The sequence below is a fragment of the Triticum dicoccoides genome, chromosome 6A (assembly GCF_002162155.2).
Source record: "Triticum dicoccoides isolate Atlit2015 ecotype Zavitan chromosome 6A, WEW_v2.0, whole genome shotgun sequence".
Taxonomy (NCBI): Eukaryota; Viridiplantae; Streptophyta; class Magnoliopsida; order Poales; family Poaceae; genus Triticum; species Triticum dicoccoides.
In genome coordinates this window covers 18,471,123-18,493,152 of record NC_041390.1, presented here as the reverse complement: position 1 = coordinate 18,493,152, position 22,030 = coordinate 18,471,123, and the positions used below count along the sequence as shown (strand labels likewise).

Below are 22,030 nucleotides of genomic sequence, written 5' to 3'. Positions count from 1 at the left end.
CAAAATAATTCAACTTCTAAGATTTTTTTTCTAAGTTATAAACTTTTTTTTAGGTTGACCAAGTTCATAGAATAATACGCACAGATCTAGTACGATATTAAACATATATAATATTAAAATATACGTACTATTTCATATAACTAATCTAATGAGCTCAATTTGGCTTTATACATGTTGATGTATTTCTATGTATACTTTGTCCAACTTGTGGAAGTTTGATTTAGGACAATCCTAAAGCTTGAATTATTTTCAAACGGAGGGGCTGCTACTACGACTAATAAGTTGAGTCTCTCTCTTGCTCCCGAGCTCCATGGAGCTCTGTTTTTTTTGGTTGGAAATTATATTTAAAATTTTGGAAAATCTTTTAAAAAATTACTCATGAACATTGGGATGTATACTACATTTATGTAGAATTTCACGATCAAATACGACTAGGTGTGAGCTGTATAAAAACAAAATAATATACTTTTATAGTGAAAATGAATAGTGCATGTGCTAGAAAGACTTGGGACCATAATGTATTTCATCATGCATTTTTTCGAAGGTGTTATACATCCCTAGATGCATGTGTACTTTTTCAGAATTCTGGGAACTTCAAAATATGATTGTTCTAAAAAAAATTCCGGTAACAAAGTCCTTCCTACCTAGGCAATAGCGCCGATCCACGTCCTCCCCTGTGAGATCCCGTGCCCCTCTCCCATCGCACGCCACTCAATCGATGATGCATGGCAGGGTGAGGTTTTTAGTTCAGGTTTGTCCCCAATAATCGACGATGAGGCAATGACGCTGTCGTCAGCATGGAACAAGTCCTTCACTGCCTTCTCCTCGTTCTTATAGTGATTTTTGGCTTCGTTGGAGGTGTGGGAAGGGTGGTGTGTTCCTAGATCTGGTTCTCCAGGCAAGGGTTTGTTTTTATTCTGTAGGATTTTGTCCCGGTGGTGCTATCCCGCGGAGTAGATAGCGCGACCTTGTTATTCGGCTCCAGTTTCGACCGCTAAACATCGACCAACGTAGACCTTGTCGGGGAGTGGGTGAGAGTTGCGTTCTCTTCTCCGAGACGGTGATTTACTGCACAAGTTACCGGCATCTTCTAGTCTACATCGACGACTTCTTGTCTGATGCTTCTACAAGCTTCCGTGGATCCGTAGTATGTACTAATTTCTTGAGGAATAATAAAACTCACCGGCTCATCAAAAAAGAAAATTTTACTTTGCAGAAAGTAAGGAATAAAGCCCTTCTTTATGCCCAGCTTCCCTGGATCTCGGAAGTTTCTTTCTCACGGTGGGTACGGGCACCGTCTGGTCTACTCCATCGTGCACCATGATTCGGATCAGAATTAGGATTTTGATCAGAGTTATTTATGATTAAACAACACCTGATAATAATGTCTAGGGCACATCTAGATGTGCCCTAGTTATTGCACATCTAAGTGGCTCAATCAAGTATAGAAAGGAAAAGAAAAAGGAAAGAGAAAATACCCACACGAATCTCCATGTAAGATCAATGGCATAGGATTTAGATGTGCAATACTTATGGCACATCTAGATGTGCTTTAACAAAACTGTAATATACTCCCTCCGTTCCTAAATATTTGTCTTTCTAGAGGTTTCAAATGGTGCCTACATACGAAGCAAAATGAGTGAATCTACACTCTAAAATATGTCTATATACATCCGTATGTGGAGACCATTTGAAATCTCTAGAAAGACAAATATTTAGGAACGAAGGAAGTATAATACTACTTCGTGTCCAGATACAAAAGGGAAAAAAAAATTAAAAAAGGAGAGGAATCTAATCTCAGGATGCGCTTCCAAGCCAAGTCAAGAACAGAGCAGAGCAGCAGCAGCAGTCCGTTGCAAGCTCCACCCCGAAAGCCACGCCACGCTATAAATTCCCGGGGAAACCTCCGCCAAATCCCCACGAAACCGCTACCTCCTCTCCCCACCATCGCACCATCAATGGCGACGACCTCGCGCCTCCTGCTCCTCCTCCTCGCCGCCGCCTGCCTCCTCGCCGGCGCGGCGGTGGACGCGCTCCGGCTGCCCCCGGACGCCAGCTTCCCGGGCGCGCAGGCGGAGCGGCTCATCCGCGCGCTCAACCTGCTCCCGGGGGCGTCCTCCGGCCTCCGCGGCCTCGGCGCGGGGGCAGAGGACGTGGCGCCCGGGCAGCTGCTGGAGCGCCGGGTCACGCTGCCCGGGCTCCCCGAGGGCGTCGGCGACCTCGGCCACCACGCCGGCTACTACCGCCTCCCCAACACCCACGACGCCAGGTCAGTCGGTCAGATAAACTCCGGCCGTCGCGCCTTGCTTTCCGCTCTCGTGAAGCCAATTCGCTCTGTTTTTGCGCCAAATTCCAAGGCTTTCTGGCCCGTAACGGCCGGCGGCCCGGCTTGCCGGCGATTGGGGAGCGGTTTTCGGGACGGAAATTGAGGGAATTTCTTTCTGCAGGATGTTCTACTTCTTCTTCGAGTCGCGGGGCAAGAAGGAGGACCCCGTGGTGATCTGGCTCACCGGCGGCCCGGGGTGCAGCAGCGAGCTCGCCGTCTTCTACGAGAACGGGCCCTTCACCATCGCCAACAACATGTCGCTCGTCTGGAACAAGTTCGGATGGGACAAGGTAGGCAATCTCACCTTTAATTGCCATGCACTTTATTAATACACATTCTAATAATAAAATGCTTTATACGTTTCGTCAAGAAAGAAACCGGATGCTTTGCTCACCTAGCACGTAACCACTGAAAAATATGACCTGAAATTTTGTAAGTCTGAAACTGTCGCCTGATTTTGGGTGAAAGCAACTGCTCTGAAGTCTGAACTGAAGTGTTTTTTCTGTGTCTGACTAGTGGTTCAGAAAATAGTGATTGTATATATCCGTGGTTAAATTGATGGTGACGACAAGGTCAATTTGAGGTCTTTGGGCTGCAGACAGACAGACAGCTCCTGGATTATGTCAGCTATTATTACTAAGCTACTGTGGTCTGTGGTTTGGTCTGCCTCCTGCTGTGCTGATGCTACTTGCTGCCTGCAGATCTCCAACATCATATTCGTTGATCAGCCGACCGGGACTGGGTTCAGCTACAGCTCCGACGACCGCGATACCCGTCACGACGAGGCAGGGGTCAGCAATGACCTCTATGACTTTCTCCAGGTACTGTTTTCGGTCCAAGATGCACTTTACTTATGTACTTTATAAATTGATGGTGACGACTGACGAGATGATACATTAATTCAGTAAGGAACATTTTAGCAAGACATGCTAAAATATCCTCTATTGTACAACGATGACATAACAAGAATAAACACATCAGGGCACTCTTTTATTTATAGTAGTTTGGTAGTATCAGTTAATAATATGCTCATATATAGTGCGGTTCTACTTTCTTAAGGCACAAGAATTCCGTTACGATTGGATACTCCCACCGGAGCATAACCCTTTTTTTTCTGATTAAGTGCATTACAAGATGTTTTCCGTACTTTCTGCATTTAGTGCTAGCTACTATTTCTGCACCCCTTGATCCACCAGAACAACAAATGTGTATCCCATCCACCTCTTTTGGCTAACTGTCCAAGAGTTAGGCAGGTGCCCTCCGACTGATATGCCTAACTGTGTGTCCTCTTCAATCTTCCTATTGTGTAAAAATATGAATATAGCAAATTTGACTGCATAGCTTCGTTTGAGGTGGTAAACGATGATTTACCTAAAATTTAGCCCTCAGATAAGACCAGGTGAAGTAGAAGAATCATGAAACAGAGCTGTGTATTGTTCCAAGGCCTGATTATTTAGACTCTGTTGACTTGAGTGAAAACAGAGAAGTACTGTGTAGTAATTATCTGTTCTTAACTCCCATTTCAGGTCTTCTTCAAGAAGCATCCGGAATTTGTAAAGAACGACTTCTTTATTACTGGAGAATCCTATGCTGGGCACTACATTCCAGCATTTGCAAGCCGAGTTCACCAGGGAAACAAGAAAAATGAGGGCACTCACATAAACTTGAAGGTAAGATCCTTGCCGAAGTTTGGGTTGCCTTTAATTCTGTATTGATGATTTGATTCTTTCTTAATACGCATCTCTGTTATTTGTATTACAGGGATTTGCGATTGGTAATGGCCTCACAGATCCAGCAATCCAATACAAGGCCTACACAGACTATGCGTTGGACATGAACCTTATTCAGAAAGCTGACTATGAAAGGATCAACAAATTCATCCCACCATGTGAATTTGCAATCAAACTTTGTGGTCAGTACTACATAAATGCTTTTGAACTAAATGCTCTGTTTCCTTGTTATCATTTGCAAAAGATAAAAGCATTGTGATGCCATTGCCTGAGAATAACATGTATATATTTCCAACTGTCAGACTTCTTGAAACTTGAATGAATCCATTTATAGGGTATAAATGAGGTTAACTAATGTTGCATACACTTTTTTGGTTAAAAAAAATAAAGTTGTCTACACAGTATCTAGGAGTATTTTCTACCAAACAACGCATTTTTTTTAACAACCAAACAACACATTCAAATCACATCCTGATACCTGAAGATTTCTCCAAGTTAAAAGAAAAATGTCCCTAACGGCATACTTACGTTTCAGGTACAGATGGGAAGGCATCTTGCATGGCAGCATATATGGTCTGCAATTCCATCTTCAACTCTATCATGAAGCTTGTTGGTACCAAGAATGTAAGTGAGGAATTGATGTTAATTTTGCTAATAGCATCAGTAGACTAAAGACTAAGAAACATATTATTTGCGGCTATAAACTAAAACTTGTTAATGGCCTCTTTACAGTATTACGACGTTAGGAAGGAGTGCGAAGGGAAACTCTGCTACGACTTCTCAAACTTGGAGAAGTTCTTCGGTGATAAAGCAGTCAGACAGGCAATTGGAGTAGGTGACATTGAATTCGTCTCATGCAGCACTTCGGTTTATCAAGCAATGCTCACAGACTGGATGAGGAACTTGGAAGTCGGCATCCCAGCTCTACTTGAGGATGGGATCAATGTGCTCATATATGCTGGGGAATATGACCTTATATGCAATTGGCTCGGTAAGGATATGTCGAAGTCGATATGTTTTTTAGAGTCATTTTTGCAAATTTGCTTTGTCATAACTAATTAAGTACTGAAATGTCCCCCATTTATACTGCATATAGCTTGCTCTTTCATGACAGCATCTTTACATGTCATTTTTAGGTGAATAGGAACACCAGCATCCCAGTTTCTGAATCCTACTTTTTTAACCTAACATGTTAAAATAAAGTTTATGCTTGGCCTCATGTTCTGCATTGTCTTACACATTGTCAGATTATTTGATGTATGTCATGTAATATGTCAAGTGTAACATTGTTTATGTTTGAGCAGGAAACTCAAGGTGGGTCCACTCCATGGAATGGTCTGGTCAGAAAGACTTTGCCAAAACTGCTGAATCATCGTTTTTAGTAGACGATGCTCAAGCTGGAGTATTGAAGAGCCATGGGGCACTCAGCTTCCTCAAGGTTTGCGATCAAGCACCTTTTTCACTTTACTCGATACCTACTGCTCCCAAAAAACAATCCGAAAGAAGTTGGCCCATTCATTTTTTGAAGAAACTTGGTGCATCAGTAAGCATGCCTAGATGGCACAGTAAAGCACGGTTACGCCGACATGACCCAAACAGTACTACTTAACCACTAGATCAATGAGGAGCAGAAGGGAGTCTAGATAGATGACCAGTCTAGTTTGCTGACATCTGTTTGTGTGTGCAAATGCAGGTTCACAATGCTGGCCACATGGTTCCGATGGACCAACCGAAGGCCGCCCTTGAAATGCTGAGGAGATTCACCCAGGGGAAACTCAAGGAGGCGGTTCCTGAAGAAGAGTCATCTACGACCACGTTTTACGCCGCGATGTGATCGTCAACACCGACCAAAAAGGGAAAAGAAACTGGCTAGGTAGCCTGCACGCGTCGCCCTTGCGGTCTCAAGGAGTGTCTGCTGTAGCTTCCTGTTTTCCATGTATCTTTTTTCTCCGCTGTTTCAACTGGATATGTAGTCCCTAATAACAAGAAAAGAAAGTTGGCCCCAAAATGTAACTGCAGGATGTATGGTTTATGACGTTGATGAAGGATGGAATACACCATGGGGGGCGATGTTTGAGAGCCGCTCATGTTTTAATCATGCCGATGCGTGTGTGTGTGTGACTGTGTGTCCCTCTCTCTCTGATCTGGCCAAAGGAAATACCCTCTGGGCAGCATCGCCACTGACACACAAATAATGGCTCATCATCCCTTTCTTCCAAGCAAAAAGTGATCAACGAATCAATGTTCAGATGTATGATGGGAAACAAAGTGGTCCTCAGATTTGCCAACAAGCAGTTATGGTCTAACTGACTGGCATGCGTGCAACAGGATAATCCTTAGGCATTAATGCGGAGAGACCAGAACACAAATGGTAATTGAGTTGGACGATGAAGAAAACAGAATGGTAGAAATGCCAATTTGTCAGTTACTCCGTTGTCAAAGGGTTGCAACATCGGCCAAAAAATTCCAAATGCAGTTACATGGCATAAAGTGGATTCTTTCAACATTTACAGAGCAGCTTTATCCCATGGTCTTACTCCATCCATATAACAAGTAGCAGCGCTCTCAGCAACTATAGTTATCAAAGTCAAATCCGCCTCCAAGGAGCTCCCCTACCGATCGTCCACGTAGGCAAATACTCGACCATTGGGGTCAATGAAGTAGATGAGTGTGCAAATAGGACCAGACATCTATCACAGAAGATTTGACGACTCAAGATAGCTCGGATATAGATGGTGTGTGGGCGTGTACATAGTGGTCATCAGGAACAGTATGTTAGCTATGAGCATCCGATCGTGGAATGGTAGGCAAAATTAGTGAGGACGAGATAGATCATAGGGAACTTCTTGACGCCTCCCATGCTCAGGATAGAGTAATTAATAGGCCAAAACACAAGGAGGAGATGTAACACTTTTTTTATTTTTATTTTTGTGGGGAGAGATGTAACATGTTGTTTGGACGAGGAGGGGAGTTGTATGCGAGCACAATACTTGGCTCGCGGCACGAGAAGAGGAAGTATATATGCATGTAGGGAGCTAAATGAATCTGTCTAAGGATATGTATCATCTCTCTCTCTCTCTCTCTCTCTCTCTCAAGGAAGGGAGGCAGGTGGCCAAATGAATCTATCGTAAATAAATCATAAATAAAGATATATTCGATAATGTCCCATGGTGGGACATCAGCACAAACCGTCTTTGGAATTAAATGGCCAAGATTTTAATATTGATAGCAAAGTATGTTACATGTCCAAATAATAATCGTGAATAATATAAATGAATGGCAGCACATACTTCTAAAGTATGTTGATGTGGAAGTCAATATGTTTTTACTTTTTAGAGTCATTGCAATGCCTTCCATTTGTAAGTGGCCGCACATAGCTGGATGTTTCTACCATCACAACTCCCAGGCCATAATAACTAGCGTAACAGTTTAGCATCTTGTTTTCTTGTTTCGAGACTGAAAAAACATGCTAATAAGACAGTTGCCTTGGGAAAAGGTTGTGAATATCAAGAAGTTGAGATTTCACTGCGAGTTGCAACTTCCATATAGACCCTTCATAGGCGAGCAAGACACAAAGACTGCATCCCATGAAGCATGTGTGACGCTTAAAATACAGTTTATGCTTAGCACCATATTCCTCATTTTCTTGTATTACAGTCATCATCAGATTATTAGATGCATTGCAGTTAAGATATACTCAACTTCATCGTCAGATTATTAGATGCATTTCAGCCATCGTCAGAGTATCAACTTATCCAGCGTAACATTGTTTATGTCTGAGAAGGAAACTGAAGGTGGATCCACTCCATGGAATGGTCTGGTCAGAAAGACTTTGCCAAAACTGCTGAATCATCGTTTTTGGTAGACGATGCACAAGCTGGAGTGTTGAAGAGCCACCGGACAGTCAGTTCCGTCAAGGTTTGTGATCAATCACCTACTCTTTTTTTTCTCACTTCATCTCGATACCTACTGCTCCAAAAATAATTCAAAAAGAATGAGTCTACTATGTACGTTGCCAGTGTAGATTACTGAGGAGTAACCTGTTTTTTCTGTCCGTGCGAGTGCAGGTTCAGAATGCTGGCCAAGTGGCCCCGATTCACACAAGGGGAACTCAGTGAAGCCGTTCCTGAAAAAGGGCCATCGAGGACGTTCTACGCTGCTATGTGATGGACACCGACTCTGAAAACTTGTGGTCTCAATGAGCGTCTGTCTGCAGCTTCATGTTTTCCTTCCATGTACCCTCTTTTCCCCCCAGTTTCAGCTGGATATGTATAGCCACTAATCATGTCCATGTCCATGTGTGTGCATCTCTCTCTTTCTCGCTTTGATCTGGCAAGAAAGTAAGAAATACTTGCTGGATTATTTCATCCTAGGAAGGACCATTCCCTGGGACACACACACACGCACACACACAAAGGCTCATCATCCCCTTCTTCCAAACAAAATGCAGATCAATGTTGGTAGATGTATGATGATGGGAGACAAAATGGTCCTCTGATTTGCCAACAAGATGACCGACAGGCTGTGGCATGCAACAGCAGAATTCATAGGCTGCATTCGTATGCATGCTCCAACCAAGGTGGTCTGGAGATGCAACATGGGAGAAAAGGTTGGCCAAGCGAAGACCAGAAATTGATTTGGATGATGAAGCGTTGTGACATGAAGAAATGTAATTCAGTAGGATGCTTTGCTCGGATGCGGATGAAGAAGAAAACAGAATGGGGAGAAGCAAAAAGGCAAACACAACAGAAGCCCCCGGTGAGGATCGAACTCACGACCTTTCCCTTACGAAGGGAACGCACTACCACTATGCTACGGAGGCCTCGACGCACTAAGCTGGTATTCGTCATAACATTACAAATGCAATTACAAGCCCTAAAGGCAGATTTCTTTCTGCATTTTTACAGAGCAGCTTTGTTCCATGATTCATAGTTTCGTACCCTATCACATCCCAGTAACGAGCAGCAGCGACCTCAGCACCTTTAGAAATCGAAGCCATGTCGGCCTCCAGGGAGCTCCTCCTACCGATCACCCACGTTCGCAAGCAGACTCAGAATGGCGATGGTATGGGTCAGGGAAGTAGATGAGTGCGCCAAGGACCAGACATCGGTCACAGCAGAGTCGACGATTCATGGCAGCTCACATACAGACGGCGGGTGGGCGTCTACGACATGGTTGTATACCACTGCATGTTCGCCGTGAGAATCCGGTCGTGGAATGGTGAGCAAAATGAGCGAGGACGAGACTGATCATGGGGAACTTCTTGATGCCTCCCATGCTCAGCATAGAGTAATTAATGGGCCGAAAAAACACAAGGAGGAGGTGTAACATGTTGTTTGGACGAGGAGGGGAGTTGTTTGTGAGCACAATTGCTTAGCAGCTCGCGGCACGAGAAGAGGAAGTATATATGGCATCTAAGGAGTTAAGGATATGTACCATCTCTCTCTCTAGGGCGGGAGGCAGGTGGCCAAATGAATCTGTCATAAATAAATCATAAATTAAGATTTATTGGATAATGTCCAATGATGGTACATCAACACAAACCATCTTAGGAATTAAATGGCCAAGATATTAATGTTGATAGCAAAATATGTTAAATGTCCAAATAATAATCGTGAATAATATAAATGAATGCTATTGGTTGCACATGCTTATAAAGATATGTTGAAGTAGAAGTCAATATGTTTTTAGAGTCATTGCAATGCCTTCCATTTGTAAGTAGCCGAACATAGCTGGATGTTTCTACCATCACAACTCCCAGGCCATAATAACTAGCATAATAGTTTAGCATCTTGTTCCGAGATTGAAAAAATATGCTAATAAGACGTTGCCTTGGGAAAAAGGTTGAGAATATCAAGACGTTGAGATTTCACTGCAAATTGCAACTTCCATATACATGCTTCAAAGGCGAACAAGACACAAAGACTGTATCCGAGTTTATGAAGCATGTGTGACACTTAAAATACAGTTTATGCTTAGCATCATTTTCTTCATTGTCTTGTATGACATCTGATGCTCTGAACGTATCCCAATTTATGAAGCATGCGTGACACTTCAAATACAGTTTATGATTAGCCTCATGTTCTTCATTGCCTTGTATACATCCATCGTCAGATTATTCGATCTATTGCAGTTAATATATCAACTCATCGCGTGTAATAACATTGTTTATATTTGAGCAGGAAACTCAAGGTGGGTCCACTTCATGGAATGGACTGGCTAGAAAGACTTTGCGGAATTTCCAGAGGCATCGTTTTTGGTAGACAAAGCACAAGCCAGAGTTTTGAAGAGCCATGAGGTACTCAGTTTCATCAAAGTTTGTGATCAAGCACCCTTTTTTCGCTTTATCTAAATACCTACTGCTGCAAAATAATTCAGAAGAAGCCAGTCTAGGTACATGGCCTGTGTAGATTACTGACAGGTATTGTGTTTGTTCTGTCCAAATGCAGGTTCACAGTGCCGGCCACATGGTTCCAATGGACCAGCCGAAGGCCGCTCTCGAAATGCTGAGGAGATTTACCCAAGCAAACTGAATGAAGAGGTTCCTGAAGAGGAGCCAGCGACGATGTTTTACGCCGCGATGTGATCGGCACCGACCAAGCAAGTGGGGAAAAACTGTCTAGGTAGCCTGTACCTGTGGTCGATGCGGTCTCAAGGAGTGTATGTCTGTAGCTTCTTGTTTTTTCTTCCATGTACCCATCTTTTTCCCCAGTTTCAGCTGGATATGTATAGCCACTAATAACAAGAACGTTGGCCCGGAAATGTAACTGCACCATGGGGGGTGATGTTTCGGAGCCTTGCCTGATGTTTTAATCATGTCCATGTCCATGCATGTGCGTCTCTCTCTTTGTCTCTCTGATCTGGCCAAGGATATAATATCTGGTTTATTTCATCTTGGGAAGGACCATTCACTGGGACTCGCACACAAAGGCTCATCATCCCCTTCTTCCAAACGAAATGCTGATCAATGTTTACACCTATGATGGGAGACAAAGTTGTCCTCATATTTTGCCAACAAGAAAACTGATAGGCTGTGGCAAGCAACAGAAGAATCCTTAGAGCTTCTCCAGCCGCGTCCCCAACAGGCCCTTCCCAGGCATTTTTGCCGCGCTGGCGCCAAAAAAACGGCCCAGTCGCGCCCCCAGAAGCCCATTTCTCGCCGGCTCGGATCAAAACTGGTGCCGACGGACCCAGGCCGAACCCGGCGCCCTGGGGGCGCTTGGGGAGCCGGCACAAGCGAAAAAGGCGCGTGGGTCCGCCCTGGCGGCGACCCGAGGGCCTTTTCCCGCCGTTTCTTGACGCTTTTCCCTCGCATCCCTCCCGCTCGCTCGCCTTCCTCCCGCCATTCCCTCCCTTTCTCCCGCCAAACCGCTTCCCGCTCGCCTTCCAGTCGCCGCCATGCCGCCGAAGAAGTACGCCATGCCGCGCGCGGCGGCAACCACGACTGGCACCGTGGCCCAGCCGAAGCAGAGGAACCCGAGGGCGCCGCCATTGAAGCCACCAGGCATGTCGAACGCCGAGTGGAAGGTGGAAGTTCAGCGACGCGACGCAGTCACCGCCGACCGGTGGAACAGGGCCATCGCCAAGAAGGCCCGCGACAACGCGGCGCGCGCGGCGGCGTCCTCCTCATCGGTCGACCACGCGGGGATGATGAATCCACCCGTCGTCAGCCACGCCCAGTACGCGCCCTGGGGACAGCAAGGCGTCGGATCTCCATGGGGATCGTCGTCGCCCGGCTACGCCGACGGCGACGCGCACGGTGGGTTCAACCCAAACGTGACCTTCCCCCATGGCCACCCCGCGACGCGCACACCCTCGCCCGCTTTCGTCGGCGTGCAGTACCCTCCATACAACTACTCGCCGCCCGCCTACGCGTCCACACCGACGCCCAATCTCCGCCGTGGACCGCTGCCCTTCTCGCACCTCCACGACACCGACGACACAGGAGCCGACATGGACGACATCATCGCGACAGGATCGACCGCGGCCGCCGCGTCTCCCGGGTTCGCCACCCAGGACGAGGTAGTGGATCTCAGCGGCGACATGGAGGCTGAGCTCGGCTACGTCTACGGCGAGGACGCGCATGAAGCGCAGGAACCCGAGGAGGAGGAGGAGGAGCCGGCTCCTGATCCGAGGAAGGGGCGCCAAAAGAACAAGCAGGCGGCTAGGCCAGGCGAACCGCGCATCAAGTGGACGTCCAAGGAGAAGGAATGCCTCGCCGAAGCATGGAAAGTCGTCTGCCTCGACCCGACCACCGGCACGAACCAGAGCTTCGAGACGTACTGGGACCGCATCAAGGCCGAGTTCGACGAGCGGAAGCTCGTCGACCCCTACTTCAAAGGCGTCTACATGCAGCGCGGCTCCAAGGCGATGGCGAACCATTGGGGGCGTATCCAGGAGGCGTGCAACAAATGGCATGGAATCGTCGAGGAGGTCGCGGCTCGCCCGGAGAGCGGCGCCAACGTTGAGGATCAGGTACGCACGCCGTTCGCCCGCATCTCTTCGTCGTCTACGCCCGCCGCCCGCCAACTGTTTGTTCCTCCGCGCAGTTGTTGCGCATGTTCACCATGTATCGGCGCGACAACCTCGACGCCGACTTCAAGCACCTCCACGTCTACAAGCGCATTGACAAATGCGAGAAGTGGGCGGAAGTCCGACGTACCCTCGACAAGGCCAAGGAGACATACATGCCGGACGCGACGACTCCGGGCGCGTCAGAGGGGCAGCCGAACGGTCACAAATTGGCAAAGAAGGGGAAAAACGCCGACGCGGCAACCGCGCGAGTGCAGGAGTCCATCGAGCATTGCCTCGCCGACGCCCAGGCCCGGGCCGTCCTACGTGAAGAGAAGACCGAGGCGCGGTGGTCGTCGCCGATGATGAATAGCGCCATCAAGCTCGACCTGCTCCGGACCAACGACGACCTGCTCTGGACCAACGTCGCCGCGAAGAAGAGGAACACCGACATGGCTTTTCTGATGGGCGGGGCGGACATGCTCCAGAGCAACGACGAGCAGCTCAGGGCGTGGTACATGGCGGAGCGCGGCCTCATCCTGAACCAGATGCAGACGGCAACACCGACGATGCCGACGACGCCAGCTCCCGCGCCCACAGCCACACGGACGCCAAGCCCGAACGACGCCTCTACATCGCCGCCCAGCAGTACCGAAGCCACGCCGACACAGCCCAGCACCGAAGCAGCTCCGACACCGCCGAGCCAGCGCACACCGACTCCGCCAACGCTTGGAGCCGACCCCGCCGAATGATTTGTTGCGCACGCGAACTTGCGGCGTGCGGCGCTCTGTTTTTTGTAACGCCAGACTACGCCCGATCGCCGGATTTGTGACGTCTTTTGTGAGCGGGAACGACCTAATTCAAATTTCTCGCATCCTGGGACCGGTGCTTGGGGGCGTGACTGAGAGCTAGGTCGCCCCAGGAGCCGAACTAGCGCCGGCACGCCCCCAGGCCGCTCTATTTAGGCGCCTGGGGGGCGAACGGCTGGAGATGCCCTTAGGCTGCATTCGTATCCATGCTCCAACCAAGGTCGTCTTGAGACGCAACATGGGAGAAAAGGTTGGCCAAGCGAGACCAGAACACCAAAGGTATTATAATTGATTTGGATGATGAAGCGTTGTGACATGAAGAAATGGAAGTCAGTAGGATGGTTGCTTGGATGGGGACGAATAAGAAAACAGAATGAGGAGAAGCAAAAGGGCAAAAAGAAGATAGAAAAGTGTAGCCCCCGGTGAGGATCGGGCTCACGACCTTTCCCTTACGAAGGGAAGGTACTACCACTATGCTACGGAGGCTTCGATATGAAAAGATGGTATTTATCCGAACATTCCAAATGTAGTTACAAGGCATAAAAGCAGATTTCTTTCTGCATTTTTACAGAGCAACTTTGTCCCATGATTCGTAGTTCCGCACCACATACCAGTAGCGAGCAGCAGCGACCTCAGCAGCTTCAGAAATCGAAGCCATATCACCGATCACCCACGTAGGCAACCAGACTCTGAGTGGCGATAGTATGGGTCAGGGAAGTAGATGAGTGCGCCAAGGACTAGACAAAGGTCACAGATGAGTCGACGATTCATGGCAGCTCAGATACAGATGGCGGGTGGGCTTGTACAACATGGTTGTATACCACGGTGTGTGAGCCGTGAGAATCCGGCCGTGAAATGGTAGGCAAAATGAGGGAGGATGAGATTAATCATAGGGAACTTCTTGACGCCTCCGAAAATGTTATACGGAACCATGGTTCAGCCGAACCTACGCTCGACACCATTGATCTCTGGACACTTTTTATAAGGATCCGTGCATGATTGATTAAAAAATGCATGATGGTAGCTGTTTGCATGTTAAACAATGCATGACGCAGATCCACATGTAGCAGGATGTTGAATCGTATGGCGTCGACCATAGGTTCGGCTGAACCATGGTCCAGAATCACGCCTCTCTTGACGCCTCCCATGCTCAGGATAGAGTAACTAAATAACTAATAGGCCAAAATCACAAGGAGGAGATGTAACATGTTGTTTGGACGAGGAGGGAGTAGGGGAGTTGTATGTGAGCGCATTACTTAGCTTGTGGCATGAGAAGAGGAAGTATATATGGCATCTAAGGAGTGAATGATATGTATCATCTCTCTCTTTACTTAGTTGTGGCATGAGAAGAGGAAGTATATATGGCATCTAGGGAGGCAGGTGGCCAAAATAAATCTGTCATAAGTAAAGATAGACTGGATAATGACGAAGTACTCCGGTGCCTTCCATTTGTAACTAGCCGGTAGCCGCACATAGCTGGGTGTTTCCTCGACAGGATACTAGCACCAGTACTGTATTGCTACCATTGCAACCCCCCAAGCCATAACTAGCATAACTGTTCTGAGACTGAAAAAAAATGGTAATAAGACGTTGCCTTGGGAGAAGCTTGAGAATATCAGGGCGTTGAGTTTTCACTGCAAATTGCAACTTCACTATCAATCCTTTTTTGGTGAATAAGACACGAAGACTGCATCCCATTTTATGAAACATGTGTAACGAAAAACAGTTCCATGTTCTTCACTGTCTCACACATCCGTCGTCAGATTATTTGATGCATTGTACTCCCTCCGTACGGAAATACTTGTCCTAGAAATGAATAAAATGGATATATTTATAACTAAAATAAGTCTAGATACAACCATTTCTAGGACAAGTATTTCCGGACGGAGGGAGTAGTTAATATATCAACTTATCACTTGTAAAATAGTGTTTATGTTTGAGCAGGAAACTCAAGGTGCATGGGTTCACTCCATGGAATGGTCTGGCCAGAAAGACTTTACGGAATCTCCGGATGCACCGATTTTGGTAGACAAAGCCCAAGCTGGAGTTTGGAAGAGCCATGAGGCACTCAGTTTCATCAACGTTTGTGATCAAGCACCCTTTTCTTCACTTTATCTCAATACCTACTGCTCCAAATTAATTTTTTAAGAAGCTAGTCTTATATTGCCCTATGTAGCTTACTGACAGGTATTGTTTTTGGCCTGTGTAGCTTTCTGACATGGTTCCGATGGACCAACTGAAGGCTGCCCTTGAAATGCCGAGGAGATTCACCAAGGGAAACGCAAGGAAGCGGTTCTCGAAGAGGAGCGAGCGACAACGTTTTACGCCGCAATGTGATCGGCGCTGACTCAAAAAGGGACAGTAGCTTCCTGTTTCCCTTCCATGTACCATCTCTTATTTCCCCAGTGTTTCAATCGTGTCCATATGTGTGTCCCCCTTTTGATCTGGCCAAAGAAACACTTTCGGGTTTTTATTTCATCTTTGAAAGGGCCACAAACTGTTTGATTCTCTTGGGAAATTTGCTGCCTGATCTGCATGACTACTGACCGAAGACAAAGGCTCATCATCCCCTTGTTCCAGACAAAATGCAGACCAGTGAATCGATGTTCAGAACTTCAGATGCACCATGGGAAGCAAAGTGGTTCTCACATTTGCCACGGGTTGGCACAATGTTATCCAAGCGAGATCAGAGAAGTCGGTGCTTGGATGCAAATGAAGAAGACAAAAGAATGGTTTGAAGATAGATGAAAAAATACGCAGCAAAAAAAAGGGAAAACTAGAATGATGTCCATATGTGTGTCCCCCTTTTGATCTGGCCAAAGAAACACTTTCGGGTTTTTATTTCATCTTTGAAAGGGCCACAAACTGTTTGATTCTCTTGGGAAATTTGCTGCCTGATCTGCATGACTACTGACCGAAGACAAAGGCTCATCATCCCCTTGTTCCAGACAAAATGCAGACCAGTGAATCGATGTTCAGAACTTCAGATGCACCATGGGAAGCAAAGTGGTTCTCACATTTGCCACGGGTTGGCACAATGTTATCCAAGCGAGATCAGAGAAGTCGGTGCTTGGATGCAAATGAAGAAGACAAAAGAATGGTTTGAAGATAGATGAAAAAATACGCAGCAAAAAAAAGGGAAAACTAGAATGATGTCCATATGTGTGTCCCCCTTTTGATCTGGCCAAAGAAACACTTTCGGGTTTTTATTTCATCTTTGAAAGGGCCACAAACTGTTTGATTCTCTTGGGAAATTTGCTGCCTGATCTGCATGACTACTGACCGAAGACAAAGGCTCATCATCCCCTTGTTCCAGACAAAATGCAGACCAGTGAATCGATGTTCAGAACTTCAGATGCACCATGGGAAGCAAAGTGGTTCTCACATTTGCCACGGGTTGGCACAATGTTATCCAAGCGAGATCAGAGAAGTCGGTGCTTGGATGCAAATGAAGAAGACAAAAGAATGGTTTGAAGATAGATGAAAAAATACGCAGCAAAAAAAAGGGAAAACTAGAATGAAGCCCCCGGTGAGGATCGAACTCACGACCTTTCCCTTACGAAGGGAACGCACTACCACTATGCTACGCAGGCTTCGATAGATGGGGCGCAAAACAATCTTTCTTAATAGTGGTATCTGTAGAGTGTCAATGTCAAAAGCTTACAGCATACAGCATGTACGAAAAACTCCAAATGCAGATCGTATACGGGAGCTACTCCCTCCATTTTTATATATAAGGCCACAAACTCAAATTACAGGTATTAATGTAAAATTTAATGTCTGCTTTGAAAGTCAGCTTTTCTATTCGTTTACTGGGATCATTAATCCCCCACATGCATGCAAAAAAATTGAGTGGAGGTAGTAGATGCAAAACGTATATTACATAAATGCAAAATGGAGGAAGTACAAGACAAAAAGGCGATTTTTTTGGCCACGAGTTGCTATGCAGGGTCCCTACACTATCCCTGAGACGAGTAGCAGCGATTTTTCCAGGTACGGGAACCTAAGCCACATCAAGGATGGACCAACCGCGTAGACAACCAGTGGGCTGATGTGGATAGCGACGGTCAGGGCTGTACATGAACGCGCCAAGAAGCATGCAACAATCACTGACGAGTCGATGATTTACGCAAACTGGTACACAGATGGTGGGTGGGCGTGTGCGACGATCTTGACTACCTTGGTATGCTAGCTACGGTAATCCGGCCGTGGATGGGATATATCGTTGGGAGCTTCCTGACACCTCCCATGCTTAGGATAGAGTATAGTTAGCACGAGGAAGAGATGTAACATGTTGTTTGGGCGAGGAGGAGAGTTGTATGTGTGTGTGGAACACTTGACTCGTGGCAGGGAAAATGAAGTATATATGGCATCTATAGAGCTAAGGATGTGTATAATCTCTCTTATATAATGGGCAGTAAGGGAGGCAAGTGGCAGGACAAATCTTTCAGTAATAAAGCTGGATAGATTGGATAATGTCGAAAACGTGTGTGTGTGTCTCAGCACAAACAATCTTGAGAATTAAATACCCAAGATATTAGTACAGACGCAAGCGCTTATACATACGCACATACACTCATCCGTATGAAGGCATACACGCACACCTATCCCTATGAATATCTTTGAAAGACTGAGCCGACATATCATCTTGAGAATTAAATACCCAAGATATCAATGTTGATAGAAATACAATATGTAAATAATGTGTAGTATGGGAGGCAGGTGGCCGGATGAATCTTTCATAAGTAAACCAAATATAGATTGGGTAATGACGAATGGTGGTACTTAGTACAAACCATCTTAGAGCATCTCTAGCAGACCTCTTAAAGCGCGGAACTAAAAACACGGTTTTCAGTTCGCAGAAAATACGTTTCAAGGGTCGGTTTAATCTGCGGCCGGACAGATCCCTCAGACTTAAACTGTAAAACCAAATATTCGCTTATATTTTTTCTCATGTCTTCTTCTTCCTCTTGTCTGTGTACATGATCAGCTAGCTCGCTCTTACAAAGCTGGCGGACATCGAATGTAGGGGCCAAATACGGAATCGCAGGCGTTCAGGACGGCTCGTAGGAAGTGCCCCCAGCGTCCGTTGCCGTAGCTGTTTGAATGGATCGATCGAATCGATCCAGGAGCTAGCCCGTCACCGTAGCTATTTGAATGGGTCGATTGAATCAATCTAGGAGCTAGCTAGCTCCCGTCACCGTAGCTGCTCCTAGCTAGCTCCCGTCACTGCTAAATCAATCGAAGCCTCCGCGACAGATGTGGGACAGCCAACGTCGGATGAGGGACACCAGCGCGGATGAAGCCTCCCGATGTCACAGAGTCGCCGCCCCGCCGCCTCTCCTGCAAATTCCTCCGCAGGCCGCGTTTCCACCGAGATTCCGGCGAGTTTTGTGCAGGAAGGTCACTGGAGCCCGTGTGCGCACGGCAGTATTTCCATGTCGCCTAGCGCTGACCGGTTTTCAGGGCACTCTCAGTTTTGCCATGAAAATTATAAATAAAGGGGTTGTGGGGGTGGATTCTCATGGGCATGAAAAAAGTTTACGGGTTTGACCATTTTTACGGGCTCTATTCGAGGTGTTTTTTGACAACAAAAACTGAAAACATCATTTTTACGGGTTTGCCTACTTTTAAGGGGGTCTGCTAGAGATGCTCTTAGGGCCCAAGATTTCATGTTGATAGAAAAGGTAAGGTAAAAGATGTAAACAATAATCATGAATAATACAAATGAATGCTAGCACAAAAAATATTTATATAGTTAATACTTTTGGTATGATTTCCACTACTAGAAAACAGGGCTTTGGTCACAGCTCAATATACACATTAATCCCGGTTGCATTACGAACCGAGACTAATGTGAGCATTAGTCCCAGTTCGAGCGGCTAAAGGCACCAGTCCCGGTTCAAATGGGACCTTTAGTCCCGGTTTCAGACACGAACCGGGACTAAAGGGCCCATTTCTCAAACTCTACCCCCCCTATCGTCATTTCAGTTTTGAAAAAAATAAAAGAAAATGATAAAAACTTTAAAAAATAAAATCCTTTGAGATGTAGTTATATTAATACATCTACTAGTTAGAAAAATTAAAAAACTTAAATTTGGACATGTTTTGCATAAAAGTGTTATGAAAAAGTAAAACGGCTATAACTTTTGCATATGACGTCGAAAAAAAACATACAAAATATCAAAATGTTCAGCACGAAAATGTGCATCCGATCTTGACTGCCTACGGCATGTTTGCAAATTTTTTGAATCCTCAAATTCTAAAAGGAAAAACAGTTATGCTCAAATTTCAGTTTTTTTTGAATTTTAGTTAAATCTGGTCAAACTATGGTCAAACTACTTAATCAAGAAGTATTAGGGTTACTAAATAATTATTAAAGAATATTAGTGTTACTAAATAATTAGTTCAATTTTTTGTCAAATCTGGTCAAACTGTGGCCAAATTGTGGTCAAACTACTTATTCAAGAAATATTAGTGCTACTAAATAATTATTGTTTTTTAGAATAATAGTTTCAAACTCAAACAGTGAAATGTGTGACTTCATGCTCAAGCTAAACTCCTGAGGGTTAATAGGATTGATATCTTACTATTGTTAGGAAAACAACAAGTGCAGACTTGGAAACGAGGGGGAATAGAACCCGAAAGTTAAGCGTGCTCAGGCTGGAGTAGTGAGAGGATGGGTGACCGGCCGGAAAGTTAGATGATTTGGAATGATGAGGGGTGATTAGAGATTAAATTGAGCAGTGATGAGGGGTGGGTGATTAGAGATTAATTGTAAAATAATTTAGAAATTTGAAAATCGAGGAAAAAACTAAAAAAATTCAAAAAAATCGTAAAATTACCTTGAGTCCCGGTCCGGGACTAAAGTGGAGTTCTAGCCAGCGGCCACATGGAGGGTCTTTAGTCCCGGTTCGTATAAGAACCGGGACTAAAGGGGGGGGAGCTTTAGTATCGACCATTTAGTCCCGGTTCCATAACCGGGACTAAAGGCCCTCTTGAACCGGGACAAATGGCCCATTTTCTACTAGTGTTCCCTCTCCCCATGATCATGAGCCAGGTATTACTACAAAAATCGTATAGACGAGCCACCAAAAACCCTCTCCTGTGACGGTTAGGACATCCAACAGCCAGCGACTTCCAACTAGCAGTGATTTACCGTGTAGTTCAGGAGAATAGTCCGGAAAGTGAAATGAAACATCCAACACAATTATGACACTTGCCATTTAAAATAAAAAACCGAAGGCATGGCCACATAGCATACAATTGTTTTTGATATTTGTGTTACTACTTAAATAAAAATCAAGGAACAAAAATGAGTCTAGATACACATGTTCAGTCTAGATTAGCGACAAGTAGTCTGTTTGTGCCCATGCGAATGCAGGTTCACAATGATGTCCACATGGTTCTGATGGATCAGCCGAGGGCCGCCCTCAAAATGTCGAGGAGATTCATGCAAGGGAAACTCAAGGAGGTGGTTTCGGAAGAGGACCATCGACGACCCTCTACGTCGTGATCTAAACATGACTGACTCTGAAAAAGGAAAAAAAAACTTGCTAGGCTGCGTGCACGCGTTGCTATTGCGGTCTCAAGGAGTGTTTTTCTACAGCTTCCTGTCTTCCTTTCATGTGCCCTCTTTTCCCCCTTAACATTTCAGCTAGATATGTATAGCCATAATCTTCTATTCCTAAATAGCTACAACCCATTACATGTTTTAACTAGCCATGCAACCATGACAATAAGCAAGTCATGCATGCCAGACATAAAAGTACATTTTTTTTGTATTACTCTATGTATGCAATGGTGTCACATCATCAGTTCATACATATTAGGCATACGTTATTTTTGGCATTAGAGTTCATCCTTCAAATTTTGTTGCAGCATGTACCAAAAACTCCAAATGCAACTCGTATATGCGAGTTAGAAATCATAAAGGCGATTTTTTTGCAATAAGTCACTGCCCCTCGATTTCCTACTCTATCCCAAAATGAGTAGTAGCGACCTCTAAAGGTACAAGAACCTACGCCATATCTGTGACATGTTGGCCACGTAGACGACCAGCGAGGCAATGCCGATAGTAACAGTTAGGGCAGCACATGAGTGTGCCAAGGAGTAGGCAACAATCACAGACAACTCGATGCTTTTCCCAAACTGGTATACAGATGGCGGGTCGGCGTGTGTGATGATCTTTTCTACCTTGGTATGTTAGCTACCATAATCCGGCCATGGATGAGATAGATTGTTGGGAGCTTCCTGACACCTCACATACTTAGGATATAGTAGTTGACATGAGGAAGAGATGTAACATGTTGTTTGGGCAAGGAGGAGAGCTGTATGTGTGTGGAACACTTGACTAGTGGACATCTAAAGAGCTAAGGATGTGTGCCATCTCTCTTATATAATGGGCGGTAAGAGAGGAAAGTGGCAGGACAAATATTTCAATAATAAAATTAGATAGATTGGATAATGTCGAACGTGTGTGTCAGCACAAACAATTTTGAGAATTAAATGCCCAAGATTTCATTGTTGGTAGAAAAGATACACTACAATATATGTAAATAATGTGTACTATGGGAGGCAGGTGGTTGGATAAATCTTTCATAAATAAAGATAGATGTATGTAAACAATAACCGCGAGTAACATAAATGAATGC

The 22,030-nt window shown here is 45.5% G+C and overlaps 1 protein-coding gene and 2 non-coding genes across 3 annotated transcripts; 1 reads left to right on the top strand and 2 right to left on the bottom strand.

Annotated features, from left to right (window-relative positions):
• Nucleotides 1-1,943: 1,943 nt before the first annotated feature.
• On the top strand, nucleotides 1,944-6,154 carry LOC119319491 (serine carboxypeptidase 3). Its single transcript, XM_037593960.1, has 9 exons — nucleotides 1,944-2,269; nucleotides 2,448-2,616; nucleotides 3,028-3,147; nucleotides 3,853-3,996; nucleotides 4,088-4,238; nucleotides 4,592-4,680; nucleotides 4,789-5,047; nucleotides 5,361-5,494; nucleotides 5,750-6,154. The coding sequence occupies exons 1-9, from the start codon at nucleotides 1,959-1,961 to the stop codon at nucleotides 5,888-5,890; spliced, it is 1,518 nt and encodes a 505-aa protein (XP_037449857.1). The 5' UTR covers nucleotides 1,944-1,958; the 3' UTR covers nucleotides 5,891-6,154.
• A 2,652-nt stretch (nucleotides 6,155-8,806) lies between these two features.
• Nucleotides 8,807-8,878, bottom strand: TRNAT-CGU. The gene has a single exon. It is a non-coding gene; the product is annotated as a tRNA-Thr (tRNA).
• An 8,019-nt stretch (nucleotides 8,879-16,897) lies between these two features.
• Nucleotides 16,898-16,969, bottom strand: TRNAT-CGU. The gene has a single exon. It is a non-coding gene; the product is annotated as a tRNA-Thr (tRNA).
• Between the last annotated feature and the right edge of the window lie 5,061 nt (nucleotides 16,970-22,030).